The sequence below is a fragment of the Staurois parvus genome, unplaced genomic scaffold (assembly GCF_062004578.1).
Source record: "Staurois parvus isolate SC_StPar_1 unplaced genomic scaffold, SC_StPar_1.0 ptg000501l, whole genome shotgun sequence".
In the NCBI taxonomy this organism is placed as follows: domain Eukaryota; kingdom Metazoa; phylum Chordata; class Amphibia; order Anura; family Ranidae; genus Staurois; species Staurois parvus.
In genome coordinates this window covers 907076-924485 of record NW_028318297.1, presented here as the reverse complement: position 1 = coordinate 924485, position 17410 = coordinate 907076, and the positions used below count along the sequence as shown (strand labels likewise).

Sequence of the window (17410 nt, the reverse complement as noted above, 5' to 3'; positions counted from 1 at the left end):
CATACCAGACCCTCATCAAGGATAAGGGTCTTGTATGTATTTTCAGGGGGAGCCCCATGCAATGTCTCTTTTTTGTGTGTGGGATTGCCTGTTAACATTTATATCAGACCCTAAGCTTCCCCAGTGGCTTTGTTTAGAAACAGGAATAACAGCCAGGAGCTCTCATTTGCTACCAATTTAAATGTCATTTTATTCCTTTGTTTTGCTGCTGTTGTGTAAACATGTGATTGTTGTTGCTGTTTACATGTGTGGTTGTTAACACATATATGCAGGTTATTGAAATGAATGTTGCATTTTTAAATGTTTCACTATAAGCATGAATAAAATTACTACTCTCTGCCAAACAGAATTTAAATTTTTTTTTATTTTTTTGCTGTGGTACATGTTGCACAAGACAGTGCTCAGCAAGCAAATCCCTGTGTCATTTGTTTGATAATCCCTTGCATATTAGCCTAGAAAATGATCATTACTCTTTTAAAATTCAGCTCCCATTAAGTTATTAGAGGTTTGAATTCAGCACCTGACCTTCGGGAATGTTTACCAATCCTCCTTTGAATGTAACCCACATACCTTTGGCTTATCTATAGTTGTCATCTGAATAGCACAACATACTGCCCTATAGCTAAATAAGTCAGAGGAGGCACAAACTGTCTAACTAACTGCTAAAAAACACTGAAGCATCTGGATGTTCAATATGCAGATTAAGGTCTGCAAATACAATTACTGAAACATTTTGCAATAAATGTTTATTTATAAAATAAAGGTTTATGAATTATAATGAAAAACAAAATTTAAATACAATTTCATTTCATAAACATCTGCATTTTAGAAAAAAAATAAAACAAAAATATGATCAAAAACAATTGTAAATTTTCTTGTTATGGTAATAACAGCTATTACGTTTACCTTTGTAAAGTCACTAGCAATAAATCCTTGTTCAAAACCACTGAACATAGTGAGTGGAATCAAAAGGCATTGACGCTTGTCACGGAGGTGCTTAAATGCTGCAAGAAGCGTGGAACAAGTATGATCTTCTTGTTGAGTTTTGTCTGCTTGTATCTTATCCAAAAATATGATGATCAGTAATACGGCTAAAACACCACAAGCTAAAATATGGAATGAAATTGCAATGTGTTAATAACATAAGTTGACTGTATGGAGCATAATTTAACATTATAATAAAGCACTTTTTTTAGATTATCTTCTGGCTTGGGACTAAAACCTACATTTAAACATTTCATAAACGTCTACATTTTAGAAAAAAATATAAAACAAAAATATGATCAAAAACAATTGTAAATTTTCTTGTTTTCTTGAAAATATAGAACTGTGCTCTGAAAACAAATCAGTCCATGCTATAAAGACAAAGGTGTGCACTTCAGTTTTTCAGTTTTACTGACAAAACATGGAAAATGTACTGACAGAGCACTTTTTTTTATACCGACAACCTGAAAAATGACATTAAAACTAAGAGAATCAATATGTAAGCAGTATAAACACAATATGGAAACATTGACAATACACATAACAAGTAATTTGACTGGTTTACACTTACAAACGTCAACACAGCATAAAAAATTATTATGATATTTACTGTACAGACAGTTGTAAAAATCACTGGTTTGTACAAACTGTCTGTAAATTTACTGGAGGTTGGCAACCCTGGTGTACTTAAACTGCAAACACAATTATACAACTATATAGAAGTATATAGATCCAAACTCAAAGCACTAAGCAATGTCATTGCCCTTTTAAAAGAGAACTCCAATCCACATGAGGCTGGGCAACAAATGAAAAAATATGGACTACCCCTAATGTTCTGTTGCTGTGATCTGCTGATTTGGTAGTTGCTAAAGCATATGGGGGAGGTTTACTAAAATTGGTAGCCAATCAGCATCTAACTTCAGCTTGTTCAATTAACTGCTTGCCGTCCAGCCACTGTAGAAAAACGGCCACAAGGTGGCACCGCTGGGCAAAATCACGTTTTAAAACATATCTTTGCAAAACAGGTAGGGGGTGCGCGTGAGGTGCGTGCCCGCCCTACCCGTCCCGCTGATTGGGGCAGCGGGTGTCACTCACTGGGTCCCGGCCGGTCATTACCCGCCGGGTCCCGGCAATTTCTGGCAAACAATGACACAGATCACAGCTGCATTGTTTATACTGCAGCTCTGCTCCCTGTCAGTTCTTAACACGCTGATCCTGAGAGCGGAGTTTATCTCTCGGGATCAGTGTGTTCCTGGGAAGCACACACCCCTGTCCCCTAGTAAAACACTCTCCTCACACAGTTAACCCTTTCATTGCCTAAGAAAAGTTAACCCTTCCTCCCCAGTGCCATTAGTACAGTATCAGTGTTTTTTTTTTGCAGTGATCACTGTATTGGTGTTTCTGGGGATGTCAGTGACTCCAAGTCAGTTCCCCCCAGTGTCAAAATGTTCGCCGCAGTCCCGCCATAAGTTGCTGATCACTGTCATAAATCGCAGATCACCGCCATAAGTCGCTGATTGCCGCCATTATTACTATAAAAGAAAAATCCCAGTATCTTTCCCGCCATTTGTAGACGCTATAACATTCACGTAAACCAATTAATTTACACGTATTGGGATTTTTTTTAGCAAAGACATGTCGCAAAATACATTTTGGCCAAAATTTATGAAATTTGATTTTTAAATTTTTTTTACTGGACATGTTTTATAGCAAAAAGTCCAAAATATTGTTTTTTTTCTCAAAATTGTCAGCCTTTGTTTTTATAGCGCAAAAAATAAAAAAACCGCACAGCCGATCAAATACCACCGAAACAAAGCTCATTTTGTGGGAAAAAAGGATGTAAATTTAATTTGGGTGCAGTGTTGCATGACCACGCAATTGTCAGTTAAAGTAACGCATCAACGTAACACAAACCGCTTCCTGACCGCCCTATAGCAGAAATACTGCTACAGGGCGGCATGGGTGCACAAAATCACACACATATATATATATATATATATATATATATATACACACACACATGATTTGTGCTCCGGTGGTTTGGTCTGATTTGTGCTCCTTCATCTTCAAATTAGCGCAAATAAAGATTATCAGTTGATATATGGAAATTAGTAATGAATCTCCTTAATTCCAGATCCCCACCTGTTTTAATAAATTATATACTGATTAGTTTCTCAGACCCTCTTGACCCTCTTTTTCCAGATTAGGAGAATACAGTATCTGGACGTATATCTCCAACTCTGCTGAATAGGAGCCTTTCCTATCTCAAAGATAGTAACGATGTAATAAATAAAGTAAAAAATGTAAAGGTGAATATATCAAGCTTATTTGTTACAATTGACAGAGAGATTGTATACTAATATACAACAACAAGATGCTTTAAATGCGGTAAAGTAGGCTCTAAATAAACATACTAGTCTAGAAAAGGTACAGAGAGAGTTTACTGTATATTGGAGGGATTAAACCTAGCGATGACTAACAATTTTTTTCTGGTATAATGGTCAGTATTACAACCAAATCAAGGGAGTATCGATGGAGGCTAAATATGCCCCCAGTGTTGCAAACATTTCTTAAACAAATGGGAGGAAGAAGAAATATATGGGAAAATATATGGCAAGGCACCAACGAAACTCTGGAAGAATTATTTACATATATTAACTCTAACCTTTATGGCATCAAATTTACTGCTAATATTCATCAACAAAGTGTTGATTTCTAAGATCTGACTGTTTTCAAATGTGGACAAACACTGGGGACTAGAAGATATTTTAAAACTACAGACCGAAAAGGATACATACCTACAGTATAAAACATTGCCATCATCAGAAATGGAAAAAAGCTATCCCCAAAGGATAATTTACAAGGATTCGTAGTAAATGTCTATTAAGGGAAGATTACATAAAACAAACAGACATGCCTATAGACAGGTTTATAGAAAAAGGATATAAAGTAAAGGAATTATTAGTAGTCAGAAAGGAAACAGGCTCTATGGAAAGAGAAGACCTACTGGAATAAAGGGAGAAAGAAAAGAAGTCCCATCATACTGCTTTTATCACAGGGTTTAGTAAGGAATATAAAAAATTAGAGAAATGTTTTAGACAACACTGTCCAATTTTGTGTAAAGATCCTACTTTAATAACAATTCTCCCCAACAAACCTTCCTTCATATATACAGTAGGTGAGCCCCTGGGTTAAGGACTAAAATAGTCTATAATATCCCAGATCCTCCCAAGAAAAAGCTTTCCTTCTTTAGAGAACAACTTTTTTTCAGATGTGGAAAATGTGGTTCCTGCAGACATACTAGAATGTACTTGCAGGTACCAATACGTAGGCAGAACTACACAGACACTTACTAAAAGGATAAGTGAACATATTACTAACATTCGTAATGTATACAAGAAACATAGGGGTTGATTTACTAAAAGCAAATATACTGCAGTTGCTCCAGAGCTTAGTAACTTAGGTAAAGTTTCACTTTGCAAAGAATACCCAATTGCATGCAAGAAAATAGAAAACATAATTTTTGATTGCACATGATTGTATGATAGAAATCAGCAGAGCTTCCCCTCATTTCAGCACTTCCCTTAAGATCTAGAGCAACGGCACTTACAGTGCACAGTATATTTGCCTTTATGAAATCAACCCCATAGTGTTTCTAACCATTTTCAGATGGTACATAACCGAGATCCAGCCCATTTGTCAATTTAAGCCATAGATAAGGTGGAAAACATTGGAGAGGATCTAATTTAACCAGAGATACATTGAGGAACAGAAGTATTTGAACACCCTGCGATTTTGCAAGTTCTCCCACTTCGAAATCATGGAGGGGTCTGAAATTCACATTGTAGGTGCATTCCCACTCTGAGAGACAGAATTTTTTTTAAAAATTCAGGAAATCACATTGTATGATTTTTAAAGAATTTATTTGTCTTGCACTGCTGAACATAAGTATTTGAACACCTAAGAAACAGCAAGAATTCTGACTCTCAAAGACCTGTTACTGTGCCTTCAAAAAGTCCACTTCTACTCCACTCATTAATCTAACTTAGTAGCACCTGTCTGAGCTCTTTAAAGACACCTGTCCACCCTACAGTCAGTCAGACGTCAACTACTACCATGGGCAAGACCAAACAGCTGTCAAAAGACACCAGAGACAAAATTGTGGACCTCCACAAGGCTGGAAAGGGCTACGGGGCAATTGCCAAGCAGCTTGGTGAAAATTGATCAACTGTTGGAGCAATTGTTAGAAAATGGAAGAGGCTAAAGACGACTGTCAGTCTCCCTCGGACTGGGGCTCTATGCAAGATCTCACCTCGTGGGGTATCACTGATGATAAGAAAGGTGAGGAATCAGCCCAGAACTACAAGGGAGGAGCTGGTCAATGACATGAAGAGAGCTGGGACCACAGTTTCAAAAGTCACTGTCGGTAGAACACTACGCCGTCATGGTTTCAAATCATGCATTGCATGGAAGGTTCCCCTGCTCAAGTCATCACATGTCCAGGCCCATCTGAAGTTTGCCAATGACCATCTGGATGATCCAGAGGAGGCATGGGAGAAACTCATGTGATCAGATGAGACCAAAGTAGAACTTTTTGGTCTAAATTTCACTCGTCGTGTTTGGAGGAAAAAGAAGGATGAGTTGCATCCCAAGAACACCATCCCAATGTGAAGCATGGGGGTGGTAACATCATGCTTTGGGGGTGCTTTTCTGTGAAGGGGACAGGACGACTGCACTGTATTAAGGAGAGGATGAATGGGGCCATTGTGAGATTTTGAGCAACAACCTCCTTCCCTCAGTCAGAGCATTGAAGATGGGTCATGGCTGGGTCTTCCAACATGACAACGACCCGAAGCACACAGCCAGGATAACCAGGGAGTGGCTCCGTAAGAAGCATATCAAGGTTCTGGAGTGGCCTAGCCAGTCTCCAGACCTAAATCCAATAGAACATCTTTGGAGGGAGCTGAAACTCCATGTTGCTCAGCGACAGCCCCAAAACCTGACAGATCTAGAGGGGATTTGTGTGGAGGAGTGGGCCAAAATCCCTGTTGCAGTGTGTGCAAACCTGGTCAAGAACTGCAGGAAACGTTTGACCTCTGTAATTGCAAACAAAGGCATCTGTACCAAATATTAACACTGATTTTCTCAGGTGTTCAAATACTTACTGTATGTTCAGCAGTGCAAGACAAATAAATTCTTTAAAAATCATACAATGTGATTTCCTGAATTTTTTTTTTAATTCTGTCTCTCAGAGTGGGAATGCACCTACAATATGAATTTCAGACCCCTCCATGATTTCGAAGTGGGAGAACTTGCAAAATCGCAGGGTGTTCAAATACTTCTGTTCCTCACTGTATATAAAAAAACAAAAAACAAAATGGATTTATGAACTCCAAACTTTAAAGCCAGAAGGCTTCAATATAGAAATAAACCTTAGTTGTTTTAGAACATATTTTTAAAAATATACAGTATAGGTGTAAGTGGTGGCGCAGTTTTTTTCTTATAAAATGTAATTATGGGCCTTAATTGAACCAATTTTTAAATTTAATTTAGAAGATCATGTTATTTTAAAATGTTTTCGTTTTTGTAGGTTTAATATATGCACGTATATTTGCCAGTAGGTTAAGACTAATGGTATAAAAAAGTTAGTACCCATTTCACTAGAGGCAGGAGATCAGCCACACTGGTTTAATATAGGTATTGCAATGTTTATATGAGAGTGAGATCGAAATGGAATAGAGAAGTAAATTTTTAATTTATGTTATTAACCTCCCTGGAGGTATTCCTGAGTGTAGCTCGGGGTAAAGTTTCAGCACTACAAGCAGTAACCCCGAGCTACACTCGGGAATACCTTGCAGCGTTTGCTCCGGGATCTTTTCTGTACTTACCTTGTCCTGCGCTCCTGTGATGTCCCCCCTGCAGTGTCCCTGGCAATGTCCTCCGGCCGATGCCAGCATCTGTCTCCTGGGTTCCGTTCCCTGTAACCTCAGGACGTACGGGGACGGAACTGGCGGGAAATTTTAAAATTTTTAAAGTGACATTCACTAAATTCACTAAAATCACATAATAAAACATTACTGTATCAAACCATTTCACATTCATTTTGTCCCTAGTGCTTTGTCCTGTGCCCCGCCTGCATATTTACTGTTCTTTCTGCCTTGAAACTAAGAAAAGTCCATGGCATCCAAAAAGCATCCCTTTAGGTCAAAAGCGGTTTTAGACCAGCTAGAGAACAGCGATAGTAAATTAGAACTACTTGCAGAATTGAGTGATAATGATTCGTGGGGAAATTCGTCATCAGGCACTAAAAATGATTTTGCGACTTTGCTCAGTGATGTGCAAACTGGCGCTCTATTTAAAATTTCAGTGTTTTTGGTTTGAATACATTATTGAATTAAATTTATTATTATTTTTTATGATTAATTATTAAATTATAATTTATGATTTTGTGTTGCAAATTTTAACATACCCGGAATGTTTACTAGACTCTTGTTCGGACAGATTTCAGTGAGTTATTCCTAAAAATTACAGGCCTACAATAAAGCATGACTCAAGCATGACTGCCTTGTTGTCTCCGACCCCCCCCCCCCCCCCTTTGCTTTTGCTGTGTCTAACCTCTTTTTTTTTTTTTCCCCATCCCCTACATCTCTTCTAACATTCTGCTAAATCTTTGTGTTCAGTACTGCTTAGACATGAAGAAGGGGACATTTCCCGAAAGCTTGTCCTCATAATTGTATGTTAGTGCAAATAAAAAAAGTATCACGGACAGTACTCAATTGGTTCAGGCCTACAATAAAAAAACTACATATTTCCATGCAAAAAAATGTAACGCTTTGAGCACAGAAATATGGACATAATCAGACCACTAGGGAGGCTACTAGCAAGCTATGATCGGAACTTCAGTTTGTTTCATGTAACACTCAGTGAGTTGTATTAAAGATTTAATACAACTTACAAAGAAATGAAGGGTCTATCATTTTTATCATAGGTTACTTTAAATGATAGGGACAGAACATCAACCTAGAACTACACAGGAAGAGCTTATGAATGATCTCAGGGCAGTTGGGACCACAGTCATCAAACAAGCCATTGGTAACACAATAAAGTGCCATGGCCTAGCCAGTCTCCAGTCCTTCATCCTATAGAAAATTTATGGAAGGAGCTGAAACCAGTTGGCAAGTGAAAACCAAGAAACTTTAAGGATTTAGAAAAGATCTGTAAAGAAGAGTTGACCAAAATCCCTCCTGAGATGTGTGCAAACCTGGTAGCCAACTACAAGAAAGGTCTTACCTCTGTGCCTGCCAACAAGGGTTTCTCCACCAAACACCAAGTCATGTTTTGTTTGGGGATCAAATACTTCTTTTACTTACTGAAATGCAACTCAATTTATAATATTTATATTGTGTTTTTCCTGGATTTTTGGTTGATATTCTGTCTCTACACCTATGATAAAAATTATAGACCCTTCATTTTGTTGTAAGTGAGCAAACTTACAAAATCTGCAGGGGATCAAATAATTATTTTGCCCACTGTATTCAGGCATGTTGCTGCAGTTCTCCATCTGAGGGCAGTAGCAGCATCTGGTAAATGGCTAAGAAAAAAAAGAAGAAAGAACAGCTGGCAATATATTGAGAAATCAGTTTGTTACTTTTGAATATTTGCTGTCTAATACATTTCAGCAATAAGGCTGTCCCAATATGAATTGGCACTCCTGGCACTTGAGAATATTGTATTAAAAATATGTAGTACCTTACATCCAGCTACTCTTTTGTTAAAAAAAAAATGTAAGTTGGGAAATAGGAAGTCATGATTGCAGTAAGGAAATGTGAGGTAACTACTAGGAAACAGGGTGGGTGAAAAACTCCCCCACCAAAGATGTTAACCTCACTATTTCTGTAGTTGAGTCCTGCTATTACCACGAGGAGGGAAACCCAGTTTAGGATTGTTACTAAAGGTGAAATTCTGTTTTTAAGCAAATTGCCTGGAAATCATCCAAATGGCCCAATTGGCAGAGTTTATGGCTCTAATGCAGGCCTGAACAATAGGGAAAGGAATGAAAATTAATGGGTACAGTGATTCATGGTATGCTTTTGGCATATGTTAAATAGTGGTAAGCCTATGAAACATGCTCATTAAGAAGGTCCTTGAGGCACTTTGGCTTCCAAATGGAGCAGTAGTTATCAAATGTTAATGACCCTTACTTTTTAATATATTTATAAATGATATAGGGTCTGGGATTAAAAATCCAATTTCAGTCTTTGCAGATGACACCAAGCTGTGTAGTGGAATAACGTCCTTACAGGATGTCTTCTACTTACAAGCCGACGTCAATGCACTGTTTAATTGGGCAACTATGTGGAAAATGAGGTTTAATGTTGATAAATGTAAGGTTATGCATTTGGGGGCTAAGAATATGCATGCATCATACATACTAGGGGGAGTACAACTGGGGGAATCAATGGTGGAGAAGGATCTGGGAGTTCTGGTAGATCATAAGCTTAATAATGGCATGCAATGCCAAGCTGTGGTTTCTAAAGTGAGCAAAACCCTCTCTTGTATTAAAAGAGGTATAGACTCCAGAGAGAGAGAGAGATCATATTACCCCTGTACAAATCATTAGTAAGACCGCATCTGGAATATGCAGTTCAGTTTTGGGCACCAATTCACAAAAAGAACATTGGGGAACTGGAGAAAGTGCAGAGAAGGGCAGCCAAACTGATACGAGGCATGGAGGAGATGAGCTATGAGGAAAGATTACAGGAACTGAATTTATGCTCTCTTGAGAAGAGGAGATTAAGGGGGGATATGATCAACATGTATAAATACATCAGTAGTTCATATAGTGAACTCAGTGTAGAGCTATTCACCCTGAGGTCATCACAGAGGACAAGGGGGCACTCTTTACATCTGGAGGAAAAGAAATTTAAACTCCAAACACGGAATGGTTTCTTCACAGTGAGAGCTGTGAAAATGTGGAATATACTCCCTCAAGAGCTGGTTCTGGCCAGTTTAGTGGATTGCTTCAAAAAAGGCCTGGATTGTTTCTTAGATACACAGAATATAACTGGGTACTTACATTTATAGGTAAAGTTGATCCAGGGAATATCTGATTGCCTCTCGGGGGATCAGGTAGGAATTTTTTTCCCAGCAGGAGCAAATTGGATCATGCTTTGCTGGGTTTTTTCCCTTCCTCTGGATCAACTGTGGGTATAGGATTGTAACTTTTTTTTCTTTTTCTTTTCTTTATGGTTCAACTGGATGGACTTTTGTCTTTTTTCAGCCAGACTAACTATGTAACTATGTTAAGCCTATACTAAGGGCACTGATTAAATTGAATGAGAAATGAAAAAGCAGACGGTACTAAATTAAGTGCACCAAACCTATGAAAATCTTTGTAGCTACTTCCACTGCTGAGGAATGTGATCAGGTAGACTTAACAGTCTTAAGGAAATAGCAAGTGCAAATTGACAAAAGGTAAAACAGAGGTGTAAGGAAACAAGGATTTGGACTCATGAGGATGGCAGGTACTGTGAGCTTCCTGCGATATATATATATATATATATATATATATATACAGTGGGGATCGAATGTTTGGGCACCCCAGCTAAAAATTTGTATTAATGTGCATAAAGAAGCCAAGGAAAGATGGAAAAATCTCCAAAAGGCATCAAATTACAGATTAGACATTCTTATAATATGTCAACAAAAGTTAGATTTTATTTCCATCATTTACACTTTCAAAATGACAGAAGACAAAAAAATGGCATCTGCAAAAGTTTAGGCACCCTGCAGAGGTAATATCTTGTACTGCCCCCTTTGGCAAGTATCACAGTTTGTAAACGCTTTTTGTAGCCAGCCAAGAGTCTTTCAATTCTTGTTTGAGGTATCTTTGCCCATTCTTCCTTACAAAAGTCTTCCAGTTCTTTGAGATTTCTGGGCTGTCTGTCACGCACTGCTCTTTTAAGGTCTATCCAAAGATTTTCAATTATGTTGAGGTCAGGAGATTGTGAAGGCCATGGCAAAACCTTCAGTTTACGCCTCTTGATGTAATCCCCCGTGGATTCCGAGGTGTGTTTAGGATCACTATCCATTTGTAGAAGCCATCCTCTCTTTAACTTCAGCTTTTTCACAGATGGAATCAAGTTACCATCCAAAATTTGCTGACATTTTATTGAATCCATTTTTCCTTCTACTCGTGAAATGTTCCCTGTGCCACTGGCTGCAACACAACCCCAAAGCATGATTGATACAACCCCATGCTTAACAGTTGGACAGAGGTTCTTTTCATTCAATTCTGTGCCCCTTCTTCACCAAACGTACCTTTGCTCATTCCGGCCAAAAAGTTCAATTTTAACCTCATCGGTCCACAGAACTTGTTTCCAAAATGCATCAGGCTTGTCTATATGTTCATTTGCAAAGTTCAAACGATGATTTTTGTGGTGAGGACGTAGAAGAGGTTTTCTTCTGATGACTCTTCCATGAAGACCATATTTGTACAAGTATCTCTTTATAGTGGAATAGTGTACCACAACTCCAGTGTCTGCCAGATCTTTCTGGAGGGATCGTGCAGTCAAACGTAGGTTTTGAATTGTTTTTCTCACAATCCTGCGAGCTGTTCTGTCTGATATTTTTCTTGGTCTTCCAGATCTTGCTTTAACTTACACTGTTCCTGATGGCTGCCATTTCTTAATTACATTCTGAACAGAGGATATTGACATCTGAAAACGCTTTGCTATCTTCTTATAGCCTTCTCCAGCTTTGTGAGCGTCAACTATTTTCAGTTTTCTAGACAACTGCTTAGAAGAACCCAGGGTGCTGATTTTTTGGCAAGGTCAGATGAGTCTGGGCATTTAAAACCTTTGAGATTGACATAACCTGGTCTTCCCAGACGTTGATTGAGAACAATCCATGACACTGGCAGGTCTCAGCTTTGCAAAGGGGGCAGTGCATGCTATAAATTCTGCAGGGTGCCCAAACTTTTGCAGACGCCATTTTTTTTTTCCCGGTTATTTTGAAAGTGTAAATGATGGAAATAAAATCTAACTTTTGTTGACATATTATAAGAATGTCTAATCTGTAATTTGATGCCTTTTGGAGATTTTTCCATCTTTCCTTGGCTTCTTTATGCACATTAATACAAATTTTTAGCTGGGGTGCCCAAACTTTCGATCCCCACTGTATATATATATATATATATATATATATCTCGCAGGAAGTGCATAGTACCTGCCATCCTAATGAGTCAATATAGTGTGCGTGTGTGTGTGTATATATACATACACACACACTATATTGCAAAAAGTTTTAGGGTGCCTTCCTTTACACGTACATGAGCTTTAATGGCTTCCCAGACTTAGTCCGTAGGGTCCAATATTGAGATGGCCCACCTTTTGCAGCTATAACAGCTTCAACTCTCCTGGGAAGGCTGTCCAAAAGGTTTAGCAGTGTGTCTGTGGGAATGTTTTACCATTCTTCCAGAAGCACATTTGTGAGGTCAGGCACTGATGCCGGACGAGAAGGCCTGGCTCGCAGTCTGCACTCTAATTCATCTCAAAGGTGTTCTATTGGGTTAAGGTCAGGACTCTGTGTAGGCCAGTCAAGTTCCTCCACCCCAAACTCACTCATTCACGTCTTTATGGACCTTGCTTTGTGCACTGGTGCATATTCCCAAACTGTTCCCGCAAAGTTGGTAGCATGAAATTGTCCAAAATGTCTTGGTATGCTGATGCCTTAAGAGTTCCCTTCACTGGAATTAAGGGGCCAAGCCCAACTCCTGAAAAACAACCCCACACCATAATCCTCCCGCCACCAAACTTTACACTTGGCACAATGCAGTCAGGTAAGTACCGTTTTCCTGGCAACCACCAAACCCAGACACGTCCATCGGATTTCCAGACAGAGAAGCATGGTTCATCACTCCAGAGAACACATCTCTATTGCTCTAGAGTCCAGTAGTGGCGTGCTTTACACCACTGCATCTGATTCTTTGCATTGCACTTGGTGATGTAGGGCTTGGATGCAGCTGCTCGGCCATGGAAACCCAATCCATGAAGCTCTACGCACTGTTGTGCTAATCTGAAGGCAACACAAAGTTTGGAGGTCTTTAGCTATTAACTCTACGGACAGTTGGCGACTTCTGCGCACTTCAGCCTGCACTGACCCTGCTTTGTCATTTTACGTGGCCTACTTGTCGACTCCATGCCTAGAAGACTTGGTGTTGTCCTTACAAATCATGGAGGTCATACAAAACACTAGATGTAGTAGTTCTTGTTGTGGAGTGTATTCATTTTTGCATCAACTAATTTGAGTAAAATTTAAGATTTTGTAATCAAAGTTATATTATTAACCTTACTTTCATGTAATGAGCTAAACAAATGTTCTATAAAACCAAAGTTGTGAAAATTTAGAAAATTCTTCTTGTGTTCATTGAGATATTGATTAAAATCATACTTTTCAAAAGGTGTACTCATTTGTGCTGAGAACTGTATGTATATATTGTGACAGTAGGCAGGTGAAATCACCTGATTGCGTCCTGGATGGACGATACATTTGTCCGAGGTTCAGGCTTTATGGGGATTTGTTCCACTAGAGGAAAGTGCTGAGTCCTTCTGCACGGAGGTAATGAGCCCAGCTGAAGGTAGTGGGCTCATTAAGACTTGTATAAAACTTCCCAGAGTGCTTAGGGAGTGGCTCCAACCTGGAACCAGATCTGTGCCTGAACTGACTGGGGAGCTGACCTCTTATCTGTGTGCAGAGAGACCAAAGCCTGTGTGGATAGCCTCCAAGTACTAGCAACTAGGTATAGCAGCAGGCTGTACCTAGTGGGTAGCTAGGGAAAGCTGTTGTTGCAGTAAGTAGCTAAGTTGGCCAGGATTTATTTTGATGTTTCTTTTTGGTTTACCATTTTTCTGTAAATATTGTAAATAAATTGCACCTGTTTGTTTTCACCTCCACTGTTGTGCTGTGCCTGTCTTTTTGTGTTGTGCACCCATCCAGGGGGTCACACACACCCGCTTCCGAGCTAACCCCGTTACAATATATATATACATATATATATATATATATACACACATACACAGACACACATATATACACACACAAGGATGTGAAAACGTCAAATACATAACCCTGGGAGACCTGCCAAACATTTGTCAAAAGCCCTGTACCCTTTAAAAAGGTTGCAAATGACAGCGTATCAACAGCATTAGTATGTTTTAGTGTGTGAATATGGTCACTACCAAAAAGCTATTGCAGGACATGTGTAGATATGCCGGATGGAAATAGTGGAGTCAGATCATGGAAGTTATTTCATAAGTCAAGTTATGACAGAGGTTATAGAGGACCTCCAGACTGAACTGAAGTTCCACACACCATATCATCTTGAAAAATTCAAAAAATATCATGGGATAATTAAAGATCATTTGGCTAAAATGTGTGAACAGACATGCCTTACTTAGGTACGGTTCCTTCTGCTCGTGTTAAAGTCCATCAGACACACCCTCAGGACTGTAGAGAAAATGTCCCCTATTGAAATATTATCTGGTAAAGCCTTTATAATTGGGTTGTTCTTCCCAAAATAGAGTAAATTGATACACTGGTTATTGAAAATATATGTATATGAGTAGCATAAACAGTATACTAGTTTGCATGTTCTAGTTTTCTCTTCTATTTCAGATTTTGACTCTGAAGCTCCTCCCCTGACACCCCTCACAGCTTGGAGACTGGGTAGTGGTTCCACAGAAAAGGATTGGAACCCAGATGCAACAATCCTTATCAGGTTTTGATGAAAACTGAAACATATGTATAGCTAAAAGGAACATTTCTGAATTCATGTCTCACTTTGTAAGAAAGCTCACAAGAATGTGTGGGGGACCTTGAGAGATGGGACTGCTTGCCCAATTGTATATTTAATCAGTTGATGTGCGCTTCCATTCTCCAAGGAAACCTTAGACTCCAAGAAGCCAATACATATTAATTTTGGATTCAAATAAGTACCCCACTGTCTCATGCAAATTTTAGCCCATGGACACTGCCTAGAGGTAATGGTATACGAGAAAAGAACCAAAGGTTGGGATCATTCACAGATCCATTGAGTGGGACACAGGAAGGGAAAAAAAATCTGAAGAATATATTTTAAAAATATATATTTTTAAAAATTTTCTTTTTTTTTAATATATTTTTCAGATTTTTTTAACATATAAAAAGTCATTTTAACATATATTTTATATATATATATATATATATATATATATATATATATATATATATATATATGTAAATGCATTCCAAAAATGTAGATTTGTATTTTTAAAGACATACAGTATATTTTTAAAACACATTTCAACATGCAGTTTATATATATATTTTTTTATTTTTTTTTAAATATATTGTATATGGCCAAAATTGTAGGATTTCAAATATATGGCAATATATTTGGGAAGAATATGTTTAAAATATATTTCAAATATATTTTTCTTCCATATGGGTTGGTATGTTACTTCTTTCAGGATCCTTGGTGAATAAGTATTTTGATCCTGCAGATGGTCTTCAGGAACTTTTGATTACTAGAAGTCCCAATTATACAGAACGTACCTGTCCCCTTGCCTATCTGTCCCAAAATTAGGTAATTTTGGAACTAAATTTTAGTCTGACACATCAAGGTACTTGGTTTGAAGGTTGCTATGAATAAGTATGCAAAAACACTGGTCCTAAAATGTAAAAACTGATGCAAAAGACAAAATATATAAAAGAATGCATTCTGAAGGAGGAATATCGATACAAAGTTTTCTTATATATGTTATGAGATACATGTACCTCTGAGGAAGAGGGACATTATTTTTTTGAAGTGGCTTAGTTTAGGGATGCAAATCACTGGAAGTGGGATATCCTGTGCAATGGCATAGATCTACCTAGTGTGAATGAGTGAATGGACGGCCAATGAATGAAAGAATGAGATGGGTGCTTGTGACCACTGACTGGCACTGATATGATTTTGATCTAGATTTAAATTTAGATAGGCCTTTTACCTGGTCTTTCAGTGAGACCACTGACGAAGGTTGTTGGATTTTGAACAGTCAATGTATTTAAGTTGAAAAACTGATATATCTGAATTTCTTAGGTTACATCAGGGCTTAAAATTTCGAGTCTAGACCTACTAGCCAGGCACAAACCTTACTCTCCATCAGTTGCCCCACCCAACCTTGCCCAGGTCCGCCTCCAACCCCACCCCCGGCCCATCCTCCAACCCCGCCCCAGCCCTGCCCCCAACCACGCCCCTTAAAGCTTATGAAACTACATTTTTCTTTAGAATAAAGAGTTCGAAATATAAAAAACTGCAATTATAACATAGCTTTATTATGGCAATTTAAACATAAGAGCAGAGACCTTAGAGAAGTGTGACATTAAGAAAAAAGTGCCTCTTTTGATGGCCAAAAAACATTGCATAAAATAAATAACAATAGTAAACATTTTGCATTTTTTATCTCCAGCATCTTATTAAAAGAGAGCTTAGAGAAGTAGTGCATTAAGAAAAAACAAAAAAGTGCTTATTTAGATGCCAAAAAACATGGTATAACAATAGTAAACATTTTACCATGATGTGCTAATAGAGCAGCCATGGTTTGTGTTGTACAGCAGGACCAAGACTTGTGTAATACCCTTTTTCTGATGCAAAATACCACTTCAATGGCTGTGTGTGGATTGCATTCTATTCAATCAAGAAAAAAAACGCCAATAACTCAGTTTTTGGATGACAAAAAGCAGTAGGAAGCCAGTTTCACATCAAGATTTGCAATGGTTTTCGTTGTACAGCAGTCCCCCACGGCGCAGGAGAGGGTGTCTCCTCTCAGCGGAGGAGAGCGGACCTCTCCTGCACCTGTCCCCTCAGCAGCGCTGCCAGTGTAATGGCTGTGCCGAAGAAGCCGGAAACCGTAAGTTGGAAACCTGAACTTGGCTTCACAATGAGGCTTGGAGCACAGGTGCAGCTTCTCCATCATCTGTGCCGCTCGCCGCTCGCCACACAAGAATTTCTCCTTGCATTTGGCGAGCGGGCGAGCGGCTTTTTCAAGCCCTGGGTTACATGATTTTAAAAGGGCAATGGAGTCTGTTGGTAAAAATATATGCATATATTGTAGACTATGATATATTTAAATATTAAGATAACTGGAGCTAAAAGTTTGGTTAATGTGAAGTGTGTTTTTGTATGTTTTCTTGTGAAAATGGAAAAAAGAGAAAAATTTAATAAAGATGATATTACTGAAAAAAGAATTTCACCCTAGACCCAAGACAAGAGCATACATGGGAAGGATGAAATAAAACCTGTATTACTATAGGTCGAATGCCAAGTGAGAAAATGTTCTAGAACCAGCACATATTACTGCTATTGAATGTAAAGTACCCATAGCGAAGGCTGCAGATCTGGTGGTCC

At 38.5% G+C, this 17410-nt stretch overlaps 1 protein-coding gene across 1 annotated transcript in view; it reads right to left on the bottom strand.

Moving 5' to 3' along the window:
• Positions 1-825: 825 nt before the first annotated feature.
• The window catches only part of LOC149452034 (N-acetylglucosamine transporter UNC93A-like), a 459029-nt gene continuing 442444 nt past the window's right edge, over positions 826-17410 (bottom strand). Inside the window, exon 6 of the mRNA XM_089689860.1 lies at positions 826-1106. Within this exon, the coding sequence (XP_089545986.1) occupies positions 826-1106 (281 nt within the window). The remainder of the gene's footprint in view (positions 1107-17410) is intronic.